Genomic DNA, 20,410 nt, shown 5'->3' on the forward strand with positions numbered 1-20,410 from the left:
CTTGACAGCTAGTGTTGGTTTGTTTATGTCCCCATAACCAAGCAATTTGTCAAAAGCGACCAATAGAAAAAGTACCTGACTAAAAAAAAATACTGCCTTCAAGGCAGTACCCCAACCATGGCCACAGTCCCCAAAAATTAAAACAATTAGAAAATAAAAGATAAAGAATTACCGTAATTCTGTAAAATTCTGAAGAGATTTTTTGACTTTATTTAGGGATTTCACGGTATCAGGGGACATTGGGTAGCCCTCACGGCACATTTTTATTGCAGGTTGAAACAGTTTCTTCCATTCCAGTCTACCAAATCGCTTGTGTGCCTCCCATAATCCTTGTATCTCACCTGGTACACCAATGGCAAGGCCACCTGTTAGAGACAGAAGATATGAAATCAGTCAGTTGCATGAGGGGGTAGCTGAAAAGTTCCTGGTTTTAAGAGGGTTGCGAAAGGCCTGGCTGGAGGCCTAACCCTCCAAGTTCTTTTACAGGACTTGAAAAAAACTGAAGGACTACTACAATAAGTATGTGAATCTGAGAGGGGAATGTATTGAATAAAATCATAATTAACTGATACTTCTGTATTTTCTTTTACCCAAAGCCAAGAACTTTTCAATGCGCAAGAGTGGCTGTGTGGTAAGTAGCTTGCTTACCAACCACATGGTTCTGGGTTCAGTCCCACTGTGTGCCATCTTGGGCAAGTGTCTTCTACTATAGCCTCGGGCCGACCAAAGCCTTGTGAGTGGATTTGGTAGACGGAAATGGAAACTGAAAACACCACAAGCCAAATAAGTTGGATGTTGGGTAAGCAGTGCCAAAGAAGCAGCGCCAAAACACCTCATAACCTTTGTTCAATGGTTGTAGTTGAATGTTATGTAAATATAGAAAGTCTGACTGTGCTAGCCAGTGGGTTATTACCATATCTAGAAGAAGCTCCATGATCATACATGTCCTCTGTAGCAAATCCTGGTGCAACCTCTCGTCCAAGTATGGATGTGAAATTCTTATCTTTCCTGTTCCAGATAGATAGATAGGTATATAATAATAATAATAATAATAATAATAATAATAATAATGATGATGATTAGAAAATTACTATTTTTAAATCTCACAACATGAGATATTCAGCAACAGTACTGATTGTTTGCCAACATAACATGGCAGTCCAGGTTTAGGACCAATGTTGCTGTAATTTAGCCCCGAGAGACATCGTCTCCAGCTGGCTATATGACATGATCTGTGTCCTTTTTTCGAAAATATATGGACACAGATCGTGTCGTATAGCCCGCTGGAGACGATGTCTCTTGGGGCTAAATTACAGCACTGGAATTTGAACTCTGAATGTAGCGATGGGTGAAATACCGCTAAGCATTTCATCCAATGTGCTAACGATTCTGCCAGCTCGACGCCTTTAATAATAATGACGAAAGGAAAAGTTGATCTTGCTGGAATTTGAACACAGAACAATAGCAGCAGATGAAATAACACTAAGTATTTCGCCTGGCATGCTAACGAGTCTACCAGCTCGTTGCTTTGATAACAATAATAATAAGAAGAAGAATGATAATGATTTCTTTTATTTACCACAAGGTGAATAAAAGTGGATGTTGAATAATAATAATGATACAAACATGGTTTAATCATCAGAGATCTGCTGATTAAGAGCTAATTAAAAAAAAAAAAATACAATAGAAGCAACGAAAATTTTACCTTATATAGACTGTCATCACATGACCTCCACCAATTCCACAACTCTGGAAATTAATTAAACCAACACATAAGATGGTGGCAATGGCAGCATCAACAGCAGTTCCATTTTGTCTGAGAATATCTCTGGAAATCAGGAATTACAAGAAATGGAGATCAAATGGTTAAAATATGTTCATGTGAAGCTGAATGCAAATGAGGGACAGGCTACAATTATAACTGCAAGAATATCTATGAATATATATGTGTTCAAAAAAAGTAGGCCTCTGAGCAGGTATCACCAAGCATTTGGCAAAATATATATATATATATATATATATATAGATATAGATTCAAGGCTTGAATATGGTACTTATGCATAGGTACCCGAATATCGCATCCCAAAAGGATAGGTGATTAAAATCAAAAAATAAGCAACACGGATTTCAAAGGTGATTGCAGTACGCACGTTTCATGCTACTTCAATTTATTTAAGTAATGTGAGCATTACCTTAAATGCAATATGAAGAGCAATCTTCAGCTGCACGAAAATGCAGAAAAAATTACTGTAGAAAAGACATTATAAATGTGGCAACATTTCAAATCCAAGTGGGAGAGAGAATACATAAAAATCCAAATGTGAGGAAGAATACATCAGTCCATCTTGACATAGCCGAGTCTATCAGGCTAGTGTATATATATATATATATATATATATATATATATATATATATATATATATATATATACAAGATAGTATGTATATACAAAAATTGTTCACCAATCAAAGTGATATAATAGGTATGTACTATTGGTGCTCAGTTTAGTTTACTATAAAACTCTGGTTTGAACTGCAACTGAAGAAAAGTGGTGCTAAAAATACCTATCAAAGGAGGCAAGAAGTGGTTTATCATTGAATGGGTAGATATATATCAAAACAGATAATGAATATGCAAAACATTGGCATCATTCTATAGCATTTAATTTATAATATGAACATAGTAAATACGTATCTATTATAACTATGTTCATGTTATAAATTAAATGTTCTAGAATGATGCCTCATGTTTTGTTTGTTCCTTATCTGTTTTAATGTATGTATGTATATGAATATATAAAGAACATTATTATTCATGAGATAATGATGTTAGTGGCCACACACGTAAAACTGTATAGGCAAAATTAATAGATATATATAAAAATATGTATAAAATCAGGGCACTAAGAAGCACTTGCTGAGCTAAAAATAGGAGTCATAAACACCCAGAAGCTACGAGAACTGACACTAGTGTGTATATATATATATACATGGAATTTACATGGGTTGTACTATATAAGCAAAGAGAGGGATGTTAGTTAAAGATAGATGGAGACATAGAAAAAAAAGTGGGAGAGAGGAAGAGAACGAGAGATAAATAATGAGAGGGAATCTTCACTTACACCCCGATTTCTGCACAGTTTGAATGTGCATCGGAAGCAATGGCTGTATCTATGAATGTTCCAGTAAGATCGGGACACGGGTCTGTTGGGGTTTCATCTCCATTTGCATTCTTTAATCCAAAGTAGACAGTGACAGCAACAACAGCTGCCAACACCAAAACGCCCACCAATACGAGGGTTGGAATAACATATTTCTTGGACAGCATTCTGTAAAAGAGAAACAGGATAGCATTTAGAAATTTCAGCATAAACACTTATACACACACATATGCATATATATATATATATATATATATATATATATATATATATATATGTGTGCATATATGTATATGTATATAATATGTGTAGGTATGTATGTATATAATATACATATATATGCATGAATGTATGTATCGATATTATATATATATATAAGACGTTGGAAAACCGATTATAGAATATCTAAGAATATCTGAAGAAGGAATTTTATTCCGAAATATTATCAGACTATGGATGACTAAATTACAACAGGTATATAGTCATTCATTAGCTTGGAACTATAGTAAAAACCATTTGCCCATCGTGCAGAAACATCTGCCATACAATGGAAATGAACCTAAAACTATGTGGCTGTGAAGCAGACTTCTTAACCACACACCCATTCCTATGCCTTGGGCTGACTAAAACCTTGTAAGCAGACTTGAAAGAGGGAAACTGAAAAAAACCCGTTTTGTATATATATATATATATATATATATATATATATATATACATGGGAATGTGGTGTAACATACTCCAGCCTAAGAGACGCACAGCACAGAACTTCGCATCATCCAACAACGACATTCCTACACTCTATGGGTTACGAAAAGACCATAAACCCATTGCAGACCCTATCATGGCCCCCCCCCCCATGTTGACCGATTTGTGGTGCCAATATTGTCAGGAATTATAGGCTGTCATTCTTCCTCTCACAGATATTAAGACCACACATCGAGATGTCTCCTGATGTTTGTGAAAGCACTGAGGACCTCCTCAGCAGAGTCAATGAATGTAACTGCTCCCATGACCTGACAGATTGTATTATAGGCAGTATGGATGTAGTATCTCTCTATCCATCCATTGACATTGACTTTGCCGTAGAGAGATGTGTTGAAATTATTTCGGAAAGTGAAGTAAGCTTCCGTGAAGTGAACACGAGGGAACTAGGCCTCCTCCTAAAGCTCGTTTATAATAATGAATACTTAGATCACCACGACCTAACTAGATTCTGCCCCACCAGGTCAGGACAAGGTAGACCACCTACGATCACATCAGCTGCTAGAAAAACCACCGCAGAGCGTTGGAAGGGATGGAATACACCCACCCACGACCCAGAGGATAATATCTAAACACGAAAAATGGTTGCACATGCTGTAGGTGCAAGTCTGAAGACCACCCTGCAGAACCATATAGTTAAATTCAATGAAAAACTATACATGCAGGTCCAGGGAGCGGCTATTGGTGTCAGTGTGGCCGGAGACGTGGCAAGCCTATTCATGACCTGGTGGGACAAAAAGCTGAAAACAACTCTCGAAGAACACTCAAACTATACGGGAGATATGTGGATGACATTAACATCGTAGTCAAAACACCATCAAACATTCAGACGTAAGAGAACGAGAAGATCATGATGGAAAACATCCAGAATATAGCTAATACAATACACCAGAGCATCAAGGTAACAATAGATTACCCAACAAGACACCTAAACATGAGACTCCCAGTACTTGACACAGAACTTTGGCTAGAAACAATTAATGACAAAGTTCAAATCCTCCACTCACATTATATGAAACCTATATCTTCAAAGTATGTTATCCATAAGAATTCGGCTCTATCACACAGTGTGAAAATCAATATATTAATAGCCGATTTGGTTAGAATAACGAAAAACATATCCCCCCTGTGCAGTCCATGGGAGGGGCAAAAACATATTCAAGACTTCATGCATCGCATGCAATTTTCGGGATACAGCCAGAAAGATAGAATCCGGGTATACAGAGGAGCTAACAAGAAATTTGAGGAGATTGTTGTCAAAGATACAAATGGAACACAACCTAGATACCGTAACAAACAGTGGAATAGACTACAAAGGATTAGTGACAAAACAAACAAAAAGACCACGTGGTACAATACCGACAAGTTCCAGGGAGTAATGTTTGTGGACGCCACGCCACACGGAGAACTGGCCTGCAGATTTCGAAAAATCCTCAAAAGTACCAAGTTGAGGATAAATGTTATAGAAAAACCAGGGAGATCAATTAGATCAATAATATGTAAAACATATCCCTTCAGAAGAACAAGGTGTGTTGAGGAGAGTTGCATTGTGTGCAAAAATAGTCCTGGTGCCAACTGCAAAGCCAGAAATGTAGTCTACAAAATAAGCTGTATGGATGGTGAGTGTAAAAACAGAAACACGACATACATAGGTGAAACGGCAAGAAGTTTGGCTGAGCGTGTAAACGAACATTGGAGGGACTATAATAATCAAAAACAAACCTCGGTGCTCTACCAGCATGCCAAAGAACAACATGGTGGTGTACTGGACAGAATTAGCATAGAAATCCTGTCTAGACACCCTGGTGATGCATCGTTGCGACAAATACAGGAGTCGGTCCTCATAACTAAAACGCAACCAATTTTAAACACCAAATACACGTAGATGAGGGCCTTACAATTGCCCATGGTTGCATGTGTTGTTCACACATATGATGCGGAATATGAACGTAAATAAATTAATTAAAAAGTCTCTATCTGATCTGATATAAACAAAATTGTTACAAACACACATGGACGCACATACTTACATATAAGCACGAACACATAAGTGCGTGCACACATATAAGCGTGCACACATACGAGCTTGCACACACTCACATGCTCATACCAAACAGTTTCGAAACAACGCCAAAACAATGCTAGATCATATATTCAAAATAAATGGAAGTGGAGAGACAAGTTACTGAAGAGATTGCAAGAGTGCAATGAAATAATTTAACAAAAAACTATATAAATTAATAAAGGACTGAACCAGTGCGTGTGTTTATTACCGGCATAATGCCTCTCCCAAGGTTTAATTGTATTTCTTTCAACACACGTATCCATATCAAGAATCTTGCACACGAAATACACATACGAAATATATATATATATATTTCTATATATGTGTGTGTTTCTTTGTGTCTGTGTTTGTCCTTCACCAACACTTGACAGCCAGCATTGGTGTTTCCATTCCCATAACTTAGCAGTTCAGCAAAAGTGACCAATAAAATAAGCACCAGGCTTTAAAAAAAAAAAGGACTGGGATAGATTCATTAGACTGAAAATTATTTAAAACGGAAGATAAAAGGTAAAACATGTACTCCTCGATACCGAATAATCGTATGAAATATATCAGAAAGCAATAAAACGAACTTGTAAATTGACTAAATATGAATTTCTCATCAAAAACTGTCCTACTATGAGGAAAGCCCTCAGGAAAGTCCTCTGAATGGGCAAGTTTTTGATTTCTGCTGCACAGTAGAAACTCTGCCAAATCAGATTGGAGCCTGGCATAGCCATCGGGTTTCACCATTCCTCAGTGAAATCGTCCAACCCATGCTAGCATGGAAAGGGGATGTTAAACGATGATGAGGACAGTAAAAACATCAGCACTTTAAGAGGAAAAAAATGTAGACAATGTGTCTGCTGGCTTAACACGGCTGGAAGGCAAGCAGTAAAATATCTGCTTTCTCTTTCTTGGCCATTCACTCATTTGTTTTGTCCTGCATTTTGTTGACACTCCTTTCTCGCAAACAATAGAATACAAAGAAAATAACACCACTGCTCCTTATTATGACTGAAAGTAAGCAGGAAAAAATTTTCTTTCTTTGCCTTTCTTTTCTGTTGACCATTTTATTACTAAGAAATGAAGGAATGCAAAAATAAAAGTAAATACGACTACAATGAATCTAGCGAAAATTATCAATAATCAATTCTATATTACACAAAAGGTATTTATCATGGAAAAATAGTAAGGCATGCAGTGCATACGTAGACCTTTTGCCCCTGATGTGTGTATACCACACTGCCCTAACTCTTCGAAACGCTTAATTTTAGAATGGTGGCAGCTGATGAAGGAAATGTTCTCTATGTGGCCTGTGTGTTTTCTGTGCTCTGTTTATGTTCTGTTTTTCATTTTGTCCACGTTTTTTTTGTAACGTCCTGTACCCAGATATGCATCTATATATACATGTAGATGTAGGTATGTACATACATGTACGTATATATGCATATACTCACATATTATTTGTATTATATAAATATATATATATATATATATAATGCACGAGACTTTCAGCTCTTGAGTAACTCTGTAATTTCTGCCATTTATTAATATATATATATATATATATATATATATACTCATTTTGAGTTTTGTTTTGCTGCTTGCATCATCAAACCAATGTCGAGGCATGCATCACTTTGTGGTTAATGTTAGTTTATATGAATGACGGTGCACGAACGAGCTGAAAGGAGAGCAGGGTCCGCGCATACCTTAAGTTAACGTTAGTAATTAGTGCCAAGACATGCGAGGAAACTTGAAAGAAAAATAAATATTAGCTCGGAGTGGCTGTGTAGTAAGTAGCTTGATTACCAACCACATGGTTCCGGGTTCAGTCCCATTGCGTTGCATCTTGAGCAAGTGTCTTCTACTGTAGCCTCGGGCCGACCAAAGCCTTGTGAGTGGATTTGGTAGACGGAAACTGAAAGAAGCCCGTCGTATATATTTATATGTGTGTGTGTTTGTGTGTCTGTGTTTGTCCCATCAACATTGCTTGACAACCACGGCTGGTGTGGTTCTGTCCCCGTAACTTAGCGGCTCGGCAAAAGAGACCGATAGAATAAGTACTAGGCTTACAAAGAATAAGTCCCGGGGTCGATTTGCTCGACTAAAGGCAGTGCTTCAGCATGGCCACAGTCAAATGACTGAAACAAGTAAAAGAAGAAAAAAAAGTATTTTATTTTACCCCTCCCCTGTTACTGTATCGGTTTTCACCTGTTATCTTTTACGTGTTTCCGTCATTAGACTGCGGTCATGCTGGGGCACAGCCTAGAAGAATTTTTAGTCGAATGAATTGACCCCATTATTTACAATTGACAGATATTTGTCCTCATCTTGTTTGTTGTTAGCACAACGTTTCGGCTGATATACCCTCCAGCCTTCATCAGGTGTCTTGGGGAAATTTAGAACCTGGGTTCTCATTCCTAAGGTATTTTTCTATGTTGTTGTTGTTGTTGTTGTTGCTGTTGTTGTTTTTTGCTGTTGTTTTTTGTTGTTGTTTTTGTTGTTGCTGTTGTTGTTGTCATTGTTGTTGTTCAGGCCACTGCCTGGAATCGAACTCGGAATCTTGGGATTAGTAGCCCGTGCTCTTAGTCACTACGCCAAATACCCACGGACATATGGCATAGTGTTTAAGAGCGCGGTCTACTAACCCCAAGATTCCGAGTTCGATTCCAGGCAGTGACCTGAATACTAATAACATCGAAAAATACCTTAGGAAGGAGAACCCAGGTTCGAAATTTCCCCAAGACACCTGATGAAGGCTGGAGGGTATATCAGCCGAAATGTTGTGCTAATAACAAACAAGATGAGGACAAATATCTGTCAATTGTAAATAATGTAAATAATGTACATAATTCCTCATCTCTTAAACATAGAACTGAATTGACCTGAGTATTTACCTTTTGGTTAAACCTGATGCTTATTCTATCGGGCCACATTTTGCCGAACTGCTAAGTCACGGGGACGTAAACGCACCAACACCGGTTGTCCAGCGGTGGTGAGGAACAAACATGAACACAGACATACACATAGATATTAAAAAAAAAATATATATGTGTGTGTGTGTGTGTGTGTGTGTGTAGTGTGCTTCTTTTTCGGATATATGATACATTGACGCTGGGCTTCCTTCCGTTTCCATCTACCAAATCCACTCACAAGACTTTGGTCGACCCGTGGCTATAGTCGAAGACACTTGCCCAGGGTGTCACGCAATGGGAGTGAACCTGGAACCATGTCGTTGTGAAGCAAGTTTCTTAACACACAGGTGTAGTTTTCTTCATTTTTATGCTTTTGAATATATTCGCTGTGACCGATGTAAAATCGGATAAATCGACTGAAACGGAGGTTTATTTATTTATTTATTTTATCGTTTTACCGTTAGTGACTGAAGTCGAAAACCATGTGACTCGAAACGACGTAAGTTGAGGTATGGTTGTATAAGAGAGACAGTTAAAACAACATGCACGGTGCGCGCCGCACACACCACCCATATACGTTAGTCGCGTACGTGCTTGTACATAGAGCTGCTGCACAAACTTGAAAATCATATGCAGATGCACACGTAACAGCCAGATCTCCGCATGAATACGCTACACACAGACACGCGCGCGTGTCTGTGTATATAAGAACTGACCCGACCTGTGACGACTCCGCCCAGCCAACGTCAGCACGAAAAGAAAACCGCAACTGATGACGGCGATACCCCCCCACCATTTGTGTGTGTGTGTAGGCGTGTATGTTGAATGCTCGAAATGAGGAGTAGAGGGACAGTCGACAACTGACGAGGGGGGGGGTCCTTTCTCTCTGTTTACTTGTCCTGTTTTCCATTCTTTTCTCGCTGCTTACGTATTTAACTCGTTTGTTTACGTGTTTCGTGTTGTTTGAACCGTTGGTGACGTCCTGTACCCATATATGCATGTGTAAATATATATATATATACACATACTATATTTTATTAACTATCATATATATATATATATTTATATATATGTATATCGTTTGTAGAAAAAAGATAAATCCGGAGGAGAAGCACACTCTAAGATGTAGAGCGGTTAATATCATAATGGGAGAGGCCGGTTTATGGAGTTATCCTGAGTCTCCAGGCCATACGCCGTAAGGCCAAACCCTTTTTGGACGGGAAACCCATGGTGACCCCATAAACCGGCCTCTCCCATTGTAATATATATATATATATATATATACACATACACACACACACACACACGCACTGACATGCACATACACATACACAATGTATGCCAAACATTGATGAGAAAACCGTAAAACAGGTGCTTCTTGGAAATGCAGTGGGAGACCAGTGATTCACCTGTTGGGAATTGCTAACCAACGACGCTATAGTTCACCTATTGCATTAGAAAATAAATTAAAAATCCATCCATCTTTATATATATATATATATATATATATATATATATATGTTTGTTGACAGCCATGCTTCCATCCATGTGTGCGTGTGCATACATACAATTCCCATGAAAAAAAACCTTGTTCGAAATTGGATCTTTTCTTCATTAGAAAGTAGGAAAACTATAACTGAGTGAACACAAACACACACACACACACACACACACACACACACACACACACACACACACACACAGCTATCCTAACATACACGCAAAACTACACCTAAACACATACACACACATGTATCAAGTCCAACAAGCAATCCTGGCATTCACACAAACGTACACTTATAAACATATGCATAAATACATACATATGCATGTATGAATATGTATGTATGTATGTATGTATGTATGTATGTATGAATGTATGTATGTATGTATATGTATGTATGTATGTATGTATGAATATGTATGTATGTATGTATGTATGTATATGTATGTATGTATATATGTATGTATGTACACACACATATACGTAGTCCATCCCACATGTACATGTATAAATATTTGCATGTCCATTATTCAGTTTTACTTCAAGATTTCTTGCCAATAGAGAAAGAGCCGGCTTCTAACCTAGATTCAAGGCTCCTTCATTGGAATTTCGACATCAACAACAGTGTATTTTTGTGTGAATGTATGTATGTATGTATGTATGTATGTAAGTATGTATGTGTATGTATGTATGTGTGTGTATGTATGTGTGTGTGTATGTATGTATGTACATGCGCAGATTTGTATGTTTTGTTTTACGTATTTTCGTGTGCAGATTTGTGCGTGTGTATATATGTATGTATGTACGTCTGTATGTATAACATTTCAGTAATTGCAACAGTGATTATAACCATCATTTCAGTAATTACGACAATTCAGTAATTGATTCTAAATTTGAGTCTCTTGAAAACAAAGATATGCACAAAATCACATGCGCGTATGACATGCACACACAAGTAAGAATAGTACTAAATTTGACATCCACTTAAGTGACATGTACATCTAGATGATTGTAAGTGTATCCACACACATACACACACACACACACGCGCACACAAATTCATTGGAACATTGATTAATTACTGGAATTGTCTCTTCACTTCGTTCGCGACCGGCTTGATTTCTGCGAATTAACAACTTATATAAATCTCTAAGAAAAACATCATTCCACACACACACACACATGCACACGCATTATACACTCTTCCATGCATAGTCACACACACACACACACACACACACACACACACACACACACACACACATAAATACGCAGGCACACGTGTGTATTACTAAATTAGCATACACACCAACTGCATGACTGCAAGTTTATTTACATATGCACATTCACACATGTATATATATATATACAAACACATTCATTCACATATATACATTCATACCCGTAAATACTCATCCATGCTATACACACACACACAGCTACACCCGTACACACCCATACATCCATCCATTCACATAAATCATTTATCCATCCATATATATATATATATATAGGATTATATGTATTTATTTTCTCTTAGTTAACAATCAACTCCGACAAAATAGATTGGTTAATAGATATCAGGGTAGCAAAGATCACAAAATGACTGTGGTGTAACTCCTGTTTATGAGGTAGAAACTCCCTGTTAGTTTGGGGTATTTGAGTAAATATAAAATTTAATTATATATATATAATAGCGTATATATATATATATATATATATATACGCTATGCCCTTAATATAATTATATACCTGTATATTATTATTATTAATGTAATACATATCGATATATAAATTTAAACACGCACGCACATACCTGAATGAAGATTGTGTCAGAGATGCCGGCAAGCAGTTTTGAAAAGAAAGAAGGAAGAAAAACAGACAACTAGCTCCTTTCAACGCAATCGAAGCAAGTCACAGCAGCAGCAGTAGTAACGGACACTGTTGTTGTTGTTGTTGTTGTTGTTTAATCTTCGGCCAAAAGCCGATCCAACAGATTGACCGTTCGAAATTCTCTTATTCCTCTTTTAGGCATATATAAGTGTTGATGCCTCCCTCTAAATTGTCTCACCCACGTGTCGTTCTGTTGTTTGAGACACCTAAAAAGCACGTAGCAGTAGAAATAGTGGTTGTGGTGGGGGTATTGATGGTGGTGGTGGTGATTGTGTGGTAGTAGCAGACGTAGTATTGCTGGTAGTAGAGGTGGTGGTGGTGGTGGTGGTGGTGGTGGTAGTAGTACAACCGCCAACACCACCAGCCGTGTTAGCAGCAGCAATATCAGTATTGGTGGTGATGTTGGTGGTAGTGGCGGTGGTAGTAGTAGTAGTAGTAGTAGTAGTAGTAGTAGTAGTACCATCATCAACAGAAGTGACAACTGTGGTAGTAGTAGTGGTGGTTGTAGTAGTTGTAGTGGTGTGATGATAGTAAGTGGTTGGGTGGTGGTGGTGCGATGAGCAGGGGAAGACTACAGAGATAAGAGAAAATAAGTCCTAATTGAGTTGTACTTTTTTTTTTTGGAGCAACCACCTCCACCACCATCACCAGCCAATGAGTTGGGGGCAGGGTTGTTTTACAGCAGAAGTTCTCAAACTTTTTGGGCCACCCCCACCTCATGGCCACGTAATACCCTCAGCGCCCCCACCCCTGTTCTTATGTATAAATAAATATTTTATATTTTACTAATTTATATATATACTAGGAATCATTTGATATTTAACATAATATATTATTTGTATACATTAAGGCGCAGGAGTGGCTGTGTGGTAAGTAGCTTGCTTACCGACCACATGGTTCCGGGTTCAGTCCCACTGCGTGGCACCTTGGGCAAGTGTCTTCTACTATAGCCTCGAGCCGACCAAAGCCTTGTGAGTGGATTTGGTAGACGGAAACTGAAAGAAGCCCGTCGTATATATGTATATATATGTGTGTTTGTGTTTGTGTTTGTCCCCCCCAACATTGCTTGACAACCGATGCTGGTATGTTTACGTCCCCGTAACTTAGCGGTTCGGCAAAAGAGACCGATAGAATAAGTACTAGGCTTACAAAGAATAAGTCCTGGGGGTCAATTTGCTTGACTAAAGGCGGTGCTCCAGCATGGCTGCAGTCAAATGACTGAAACAAGTAAAAGAATAAAAGAGTAATGATGCTACATTCTTTTATTCTTTCACTTGTTTCAGTCAGATGAGTGTGGCCATGCTGGAGCACTGCCTTAAAGGGGTTTTTAGTTGAATAAATCGACCCCAGGACTTATCCATTGTAAGCCCAGTACTTATTCTGGTGATCTCTTTTGCTGAGGACATAAATACACCAACATCAGTTGTCAAGTGATAGTGGGGGGACAAACATACAAAGACACAGATATATATATATATATATATATATATATGATGGGCTTCTTTGAGTTCCCGTCTACTAAATCCACTCAAAAGGCTTTGGTCGGTCTGAGGCTGTAGTAGAAGACATTTGCCCAAGGTGCTATGCAGTGGAACTGAACCAGGAAGCAGAGGTGGAATGCCCTGAGAGCATAGCTGCTAGAATAAGAATAAGCTGAACAAAGTTCAGAGAGCTCCTATCTCTGCTGGTAACAAAGGGCCTCTTGCTCAGAGTGAAAGGCAGGCTGTATGGTGCCTGTGTCTGAACAGCCATGCTACAAGGCAGTGAAGCATGGGCTGTGACAGCTGAGGACATGCATAGGCTTGTAAGAAATGAAGCCAGTATGCTCCGCTGGATGTGTAATGTCAGTGTGCATGCACGACAAATTGTAAGCGTCCTGAGAGAAAAGTTGGACATGAGAAGCATCAGAAGTGGCGTGCAAGAGAGGCAACTGTGTTGGTATGGCCATGTAATGCATATGGACGAGGACAGCTGTGTGAAGCAGTGTCGCACTTTAATGGTAGAGGGAACCTGTGGAAGAAGTAGACCCAAGAAGACATGGGATGAGGTGGTGAAGCATGAAAAGAAATATGCAAAGAAAAACCAATAGTAATTGGAGCATTAGGTACGATTAGGAAAAAATATGGGTAAAGAAAACTACTGATAGTAATTAGAGCATCAGATATGATTTAAAACAATATGAAAAGAAACATGAAAGCCTTTTTGAGGCTCACATCACTAAACATTGTCCTCGAAATACTGTATTTGCCAGCACAGTAGTGGTGTGACTTTCATATAAGTCACACCACTATTTTACAAGGATATTTTGCAGAAAAATACAATTTTAGTAGGTTTCATTATACATTTACTCTTTTAATTGTTTCAGTCATCAGGAGAGCTGAGAATTGAAATCGCTAAGATATGGCAGCTACGAGAGTCAACCATAAAGGTTATCCCTATTGTCATCGGAGCATTGGGTTCGATACCACCCAACCTGAAAACAAAAACATCTGGAAACTTTAGAAATACCCTACAATCTAGGTGTATTGCAAAAGTCGGCATTACTTGGAACTGAACGCATATTGTGTGAAGTACTGAATGTCTGAGGTCCTTGTTGTGACTTGACAAACAGTACAAACCCCCCGTAGACACAATATCTTCAATCAACAACCTCACGATATTGTATACTGTGCAATGTCTATAATAATAATAATAATAATAATGATAATAATAATAATAATAATAATAATAATCCACTTACTGATTGTTTATCTAATCTAAAGTATTTTACTGGTAAGAAATAAAAAGTCATGTTAAATGAAAGTACATCTGTGTGTTGGTATTAGATAATTATTTAATTGAAGATAGTGTACAAAATAACAAAGATTTGGGTACTGGGTCATACGGATGGTATGGGGGAAACAAAAATGTAAATGAATTAGCAAAAACAAAAACAAAAAAAATCAAAGAAAAACATTTGAGTGCAAAAAGACGTAACTGATATAGTAAAATAGAGTATTGTCTTGAGGCCTATGAAGGACCCTTGGAGCTGGTTACATAGTTTCCTTGGCATATAAATGACCGAGAACACAACCGTCTCCTTGAAAAGGATGCCAGACCATCACAAGATTACTCATTTACAGAAGAGTGGACAATGGGAAATGGTGTGTTTTGCTGAAGAACATAGCATGGGAATTGAAACCATGACCTTGCAATTTTATGTGCAACACCCTAGCCACTAAGCCACGCACCTTAATGCAACTGATGTAGATTATATTCCTAATTTATCTGAAGCAAAATCATTTACGGAAAGAAGAGTAGTAAAAACAATATTCATTAAAATCAACAGATGAACTATCAAACTTTAATCCTTAATCAGATTTATCGTAAGAAAACTTATCAGTTATTGAATAATACAAATAAGTAATGTCTTTGTTGGCCCCAAACTGGTTGATATTCCTCTATGAATTATAAACTATAATTAGAAATATAACATGGTGACAATTTACCCATCACACCATATATATATATGGTTATATAATTATAATATATGTTAAAAATTATACAGTTGACAAGGAAGCTTCATTAGCTTACAGCCGTTTGCTTTAAGAATGCAATGCCCTCCAAGTCGAGTGCTTATGTATCACCTTATAGCTTCATCAGAACTTTAAAAATGAAGTGCGATATATATCATCATCATCATCATCATATATACATATATATATTTATATATATATATATAAATTTAATGAATGGAGTAAAACGCATATGTTAACTGCAGTTAACATATGCGTTTTACTCCATTCATTAAATTTATATATACTCAAGTACCCAAAATAACAAGGAGTTTCTACCTCATAAACAGGAGTTACACCACAGTCATTTTGTGATCTTTGTTACCCTGGTATCTATTAACCATTTTATTTTGTCCGAGTTATTTATTAATTAGGAGAAAATAAATACATATAATAAAATATATATATATACATATACACACATGACAGGCTTCCACACAGTTTTTTCCTACCAGATTCACATTCACAAGGCACTAGTTAGCTCAAGGCTATAGTAGAAAACACTTGCCCAAGGTGCCACTCAGTGGGACTGAAACCATGTGGTTGCAAAACAAGCTTCTTCACCACACACCCATGCCTGCCCTTATTCTTATGTCTGTGCACATATCTAGGTCTATGACGTATGTTAATTTTTGAATGTGTGTATGTTTATAGAGTGAGTGTCTGTGAATTTGCCTGTCTGTCTGTCTGAGTGTTATAACTAGATTCAGCTTTTGTTTACAATTGTATAGTGCGAGAAATTTGATACTAAATATTTGGGTTGAAATTGTTGGGTGGGAAATGGGTATGTGTACCATTGCAGTCAAATGTGAATAAAAGAAAAAAACATAATAAGAGGGCAAAATGTATTCCTGAGTTTTAGATACAAAATGTGATGGTGGAGGCAGTGGAGGCAGTGGTGGCAGTGATGGTGGTAGTAGTTGGGATGGTGTTGGTGGCAATGGTTGTAGTCACAGTGTATATATATATATATATATATATATATATATATATATATATACATATATATATATATATTATAAGGTTTTTAAACTTTTTAATTGCTACATCCTCTGGAAAAATTATTATATATATATATATATCATTATCATCATCATCATCATCATCGTTTAACGTCCGCTTTCCATGCTAGCATGGGTTGGACAATTTGACTGAGGACTGGTGAAACCGGATGGCAACACCAGGCTCCAATCTAATTTGGCAGAGTTTCTACAGCTGGATGCCCTTCTTAACGCCAACCACTCAGAGAGTGTAGTGGGTGCTTTTACGTGTCACCCGCACGAAAACGGCCACGCTCGAAATGGTGTCTTTTATGTGCCACCCGCACAAGCCAGTCCAGGGGCACTGGCAACGATCTCACTCGAAAATCCTACGGGAGCTAGTCAGGCGGTACTGGCAACGGCCACGCTCAAAATGGTGCATCTCATGTGCCACCCGCACAAGAGCCAGTCCAGGGGCACTGGCAACGATCTTACTTGGCTTGCCGAGTCTTCTCACGCACAGCACATTTCCAAAGGTCTCGGTCAGTAGTCATCACCTCGGTGAGGCCCAATGTACGAAGGTCTTGCCTTACCACCTCAGCCCAGGTCTTCCTGGGCCTACCTCTTCCACGGGTTCCCTCAACTGTTAGGGTGTGGCACTTTTTCACGCAGCTATCCTCATCCATTCTCACCACATGTCCATACCAGCGCAATCGTCTCTCCTGCACACCACAACTGATGCTTCTAATGTTCAGCTTTTCTCTCAAGATACTTACACTCTGACGGGTATTCACATTGACATTACACATCCAACGGAGCATACTGGCTTCATTCCTTGCGAGCTTATATATATATATTATAAGGTTTTTAAACTTTTAAATTGCTACATCCTCTGGAAAAATTATTATATATATATATATATATATATATGAGAATGTATTGTACTCCAGTAAATGAGTAAATACTGTTATGTTTCCAACCAGCAACTGTCTTTTTTTTTTTTTTATTACAGTTTGTTGTTGGTTGACAATTTCATTTTGAATGTGTTTGTCAAACCGATCTCATGTGTGTATATCTATGTACATGTATCTCTGTGTAAGTGCATGTGTGTCCATGTTTTATTCATATATATATCTTGTATACGATGCATATGTAAATTCATTATTTGAGCTTTCTTTCGATAATGGTGTTTTCCAAAGCCTTTTTTAAGTTTAACATTATTTATTTTGTGTATATGTTGCCACAAGTTAGAGGAGGTTGCATACGACACCTTTACATTATGTCAGTCAAATAATGAATTTACATTCAATCCTCTCATGACTGTCAACCAACCACAATTAACCAGAGAAAATGGTAGCCCTGAAACATCCAGAACAAATAATATATATATATAACAATGAACTTTCAGAACCTGCACACCAACAGCATGATGAATTCACAACCAATTATAACTGGAATGACAGGACAACCACTACACAATGCCTTGGTTGGTCTGAGGCCATAGCAGAAGACACATGCCAAGTCACCACACAGTGGTACTGAACCCAGGACCATGTGTTTTGGAAGCAAGTTCCGCTTCTTTCAACAATTCAACTTCTCTGGTTGACATTAAGACACCCACCCCCAATGGGGGCCTTAACTCCCACATTTTAGAGCTCCATTATCTCCATTTTTCAGGAGCAAAATCCTTTTAACAGGTTCCATAAAACTGGAATTTTGGAATCTGCGCATAAAGATCATTAGTATGGGATACATGTGTCATGATTAGAATTTTTTTAGGGTGTGTAAAGAGGGAAAGAACCCTCATCTGCTTCAGGAACTCCACAGTGGCAGTTAAGATAATAATATCAATTAATAGCAGGGGATGGATTTCATATTAGACTTTTATTAGGTACATTTGTTTCAACCCATCAGTCTGGGTCTCCTCAGGTACACTGATAAAGAAGTCTCACTAGAGATTTTTAGTGTTGGCTGGCTTGTTATATATATTTAATTATTAATTTCTTTCTATATGTGACAATGGATTTTCATCGATGAGTTCATGAACCTTGGTTCTTTTCCCTAAAACTATATATTTATATATATTTTATACTGTGAAGCTTAATTTAATTTTAATTTTTAATAAATTGATTTTAAATTGAATTTTTACCTGTAATTTTGGATTTTATCCCTATTATTATTATTATTATTATATATATATATATATATATATATATATATATATATATAGGCATGGTTTTGATTCCTGGACTGGCTAGTGTGCTGTTTTCTTGAGCCAGTGTGTTGTGTTCTGGCTAGTGTGTTGTGCTCTACGATCACTTTGACATGTGGCTCTGACATGTGGCTCACCATGCATCTGTGCAGGCAATCTTATTTTGATGAAGGGGAGTGAGATAATGTATAACACAAACATTTGATGATCACTACAACCGAATCATTGGTGCACAAAGAAATTGCAGGAGCCCAATCTGCGGTCTATGAGAGGTGAGCCCACCGTATCACTATGTAGATGCATTTCGTACGAACCGTTGATCTATTACTTCACATTGGGAATAATGCAAACGATCTAAGGTATGTTTGATTGGAGCTCACCTGAGGCTAAACAATATTGACAACAACAACAATACCATCAACAGATGTAGAAAAACAAAGTGTAAAGAGAAGGTAGAGAAAGAGAGAGTGAACAGAAAAGAAAACATGCATAAACTCACCGCATCTTGTGATATATATGCTGTCTTTCTCAATGAATGCCAACTATGTATGTATGTATGTATGTATCTATCTATCTATACTTGTATGCCTGTTTATATATTTAATGTATAGCTTGCCTATATATTTATGTATGGGTATGTGTTTATGTATGTATATGTCTTTATATATTCCTGTGTGTATGTTTTTATGTATGTGACTGTTTATATATTTATGTACATGCATGTGTTTGTAGATGTATGCACGTGTGTATAGATGTATGTGTTAATGTATGTTTACATAAGTATGTGTATGTAGCTCTCTCGTTATAGGTATGTATGTGTATGTATGTACATATGTATAAAGGTGTATGCATGTATGTATGTGTGTGTGTATGTATGTATGTATGTATGTATGTATGTATGTATGTGTATATCAGTCAATCTAACTATATATATTTTTCAGTGTGTATATAGACAGTATATAGATTTCATGTGTAGAAGGTAAGATAGGTGTGTATGAAAATAAACTTCAACATTCGTCAACTATAACCAAACTTATTCAAATGATGGCTTGGAACACAAAAGTGATGATAGTAGTAGTAGTAGTGATGGTGGTAGCAGTGGTGGTGGTGGTAGTAGTGGTGAAGGTAGTAGTTGAGGTGGTGGAGGAACTAATAATGATGTTAGTGATATTTGTGGTAGTAGTAGCAGTAAGTAGTTATGATTGGTGACTGTAGTTGTGGTAGTGGTGGTGGTGGTGGTGATGATGGTGAATGAGCTGTGGGAATTTATCTGAGGTGTCACAGTAGGTACGCACGCACGCACGTACGCACGCACGCACACACACACACACACACACACACACACACACACACACAATTTTACAAAGACAAAGTTAACAG

The 20,410-nt window shown here is 37.5% G+C and overlaps 2 protein-coding genes across 6 annotated transcripts in view; one reads left to right on the plus strand and one right to left on the minus strand.

Moving 5' to 3' along the window:
• LOC106880766 (isoleucine--tRNA ligase, mitochondrial) overlaps positions 1-20,410 on the plus strand; it is a 110,368-nt gene that overhangs the window by 12,512 nt on the left and 77,446 nt on the right. The window lies entirely within an intron of this gene.
• The window catches only part of LOC106880787 (glutathione hydrolase 1 proenzyme), an 88,028-nt gene that overhangs the window by 11,178 nt on the left and 56,440 nt on the right, over positions 1-20,410 (minus strand). For 3 of the 5 annotated variants that reach the window (XM_089341050.1, XM_089341049.1, XM_089341051.1), the window contains 4 exons: positions 3,122-3,328; positions 1,706-1,828; positions 914-1,008; positions 173-365 (listed from right to left, as the gene is read on the minus strand). In XM_089341050.1, coding sequence (XP_089197176.1) covers positions 173-365; positions 914-1,008; positions 1,706-1,828; positions 3,122-3,328 — 618 coding nt within the window. Of the gene's footprint in view, positions 1-172; positions 366-913; positions 1,009-1,705; positions 1,829-3,121; positions 3,329-12,207; positions 12,765-19,529; positions 20,237-20,410 lie in introns of those variants that run through there. The other 2 variants (XM_089341052.1, XM_089341053.1) reach the window with 2 other exon arrangements.

This window comes from Octopus bimaculoides, chromosome 24 (assembly GCF_046866305.1).
Source record: "Octopus bimaculoides isolate indiv1 chromosome 24, ASM4686630v1, whole genome shotgun sequence".
In the NCBI taxonomy this organism is placed as follows: Eukaryota; Metazoa; Mollusca; class Cephalopoda; order Octopoda; family Octopodidae; genus Octopus; species Octopus bimaculoides.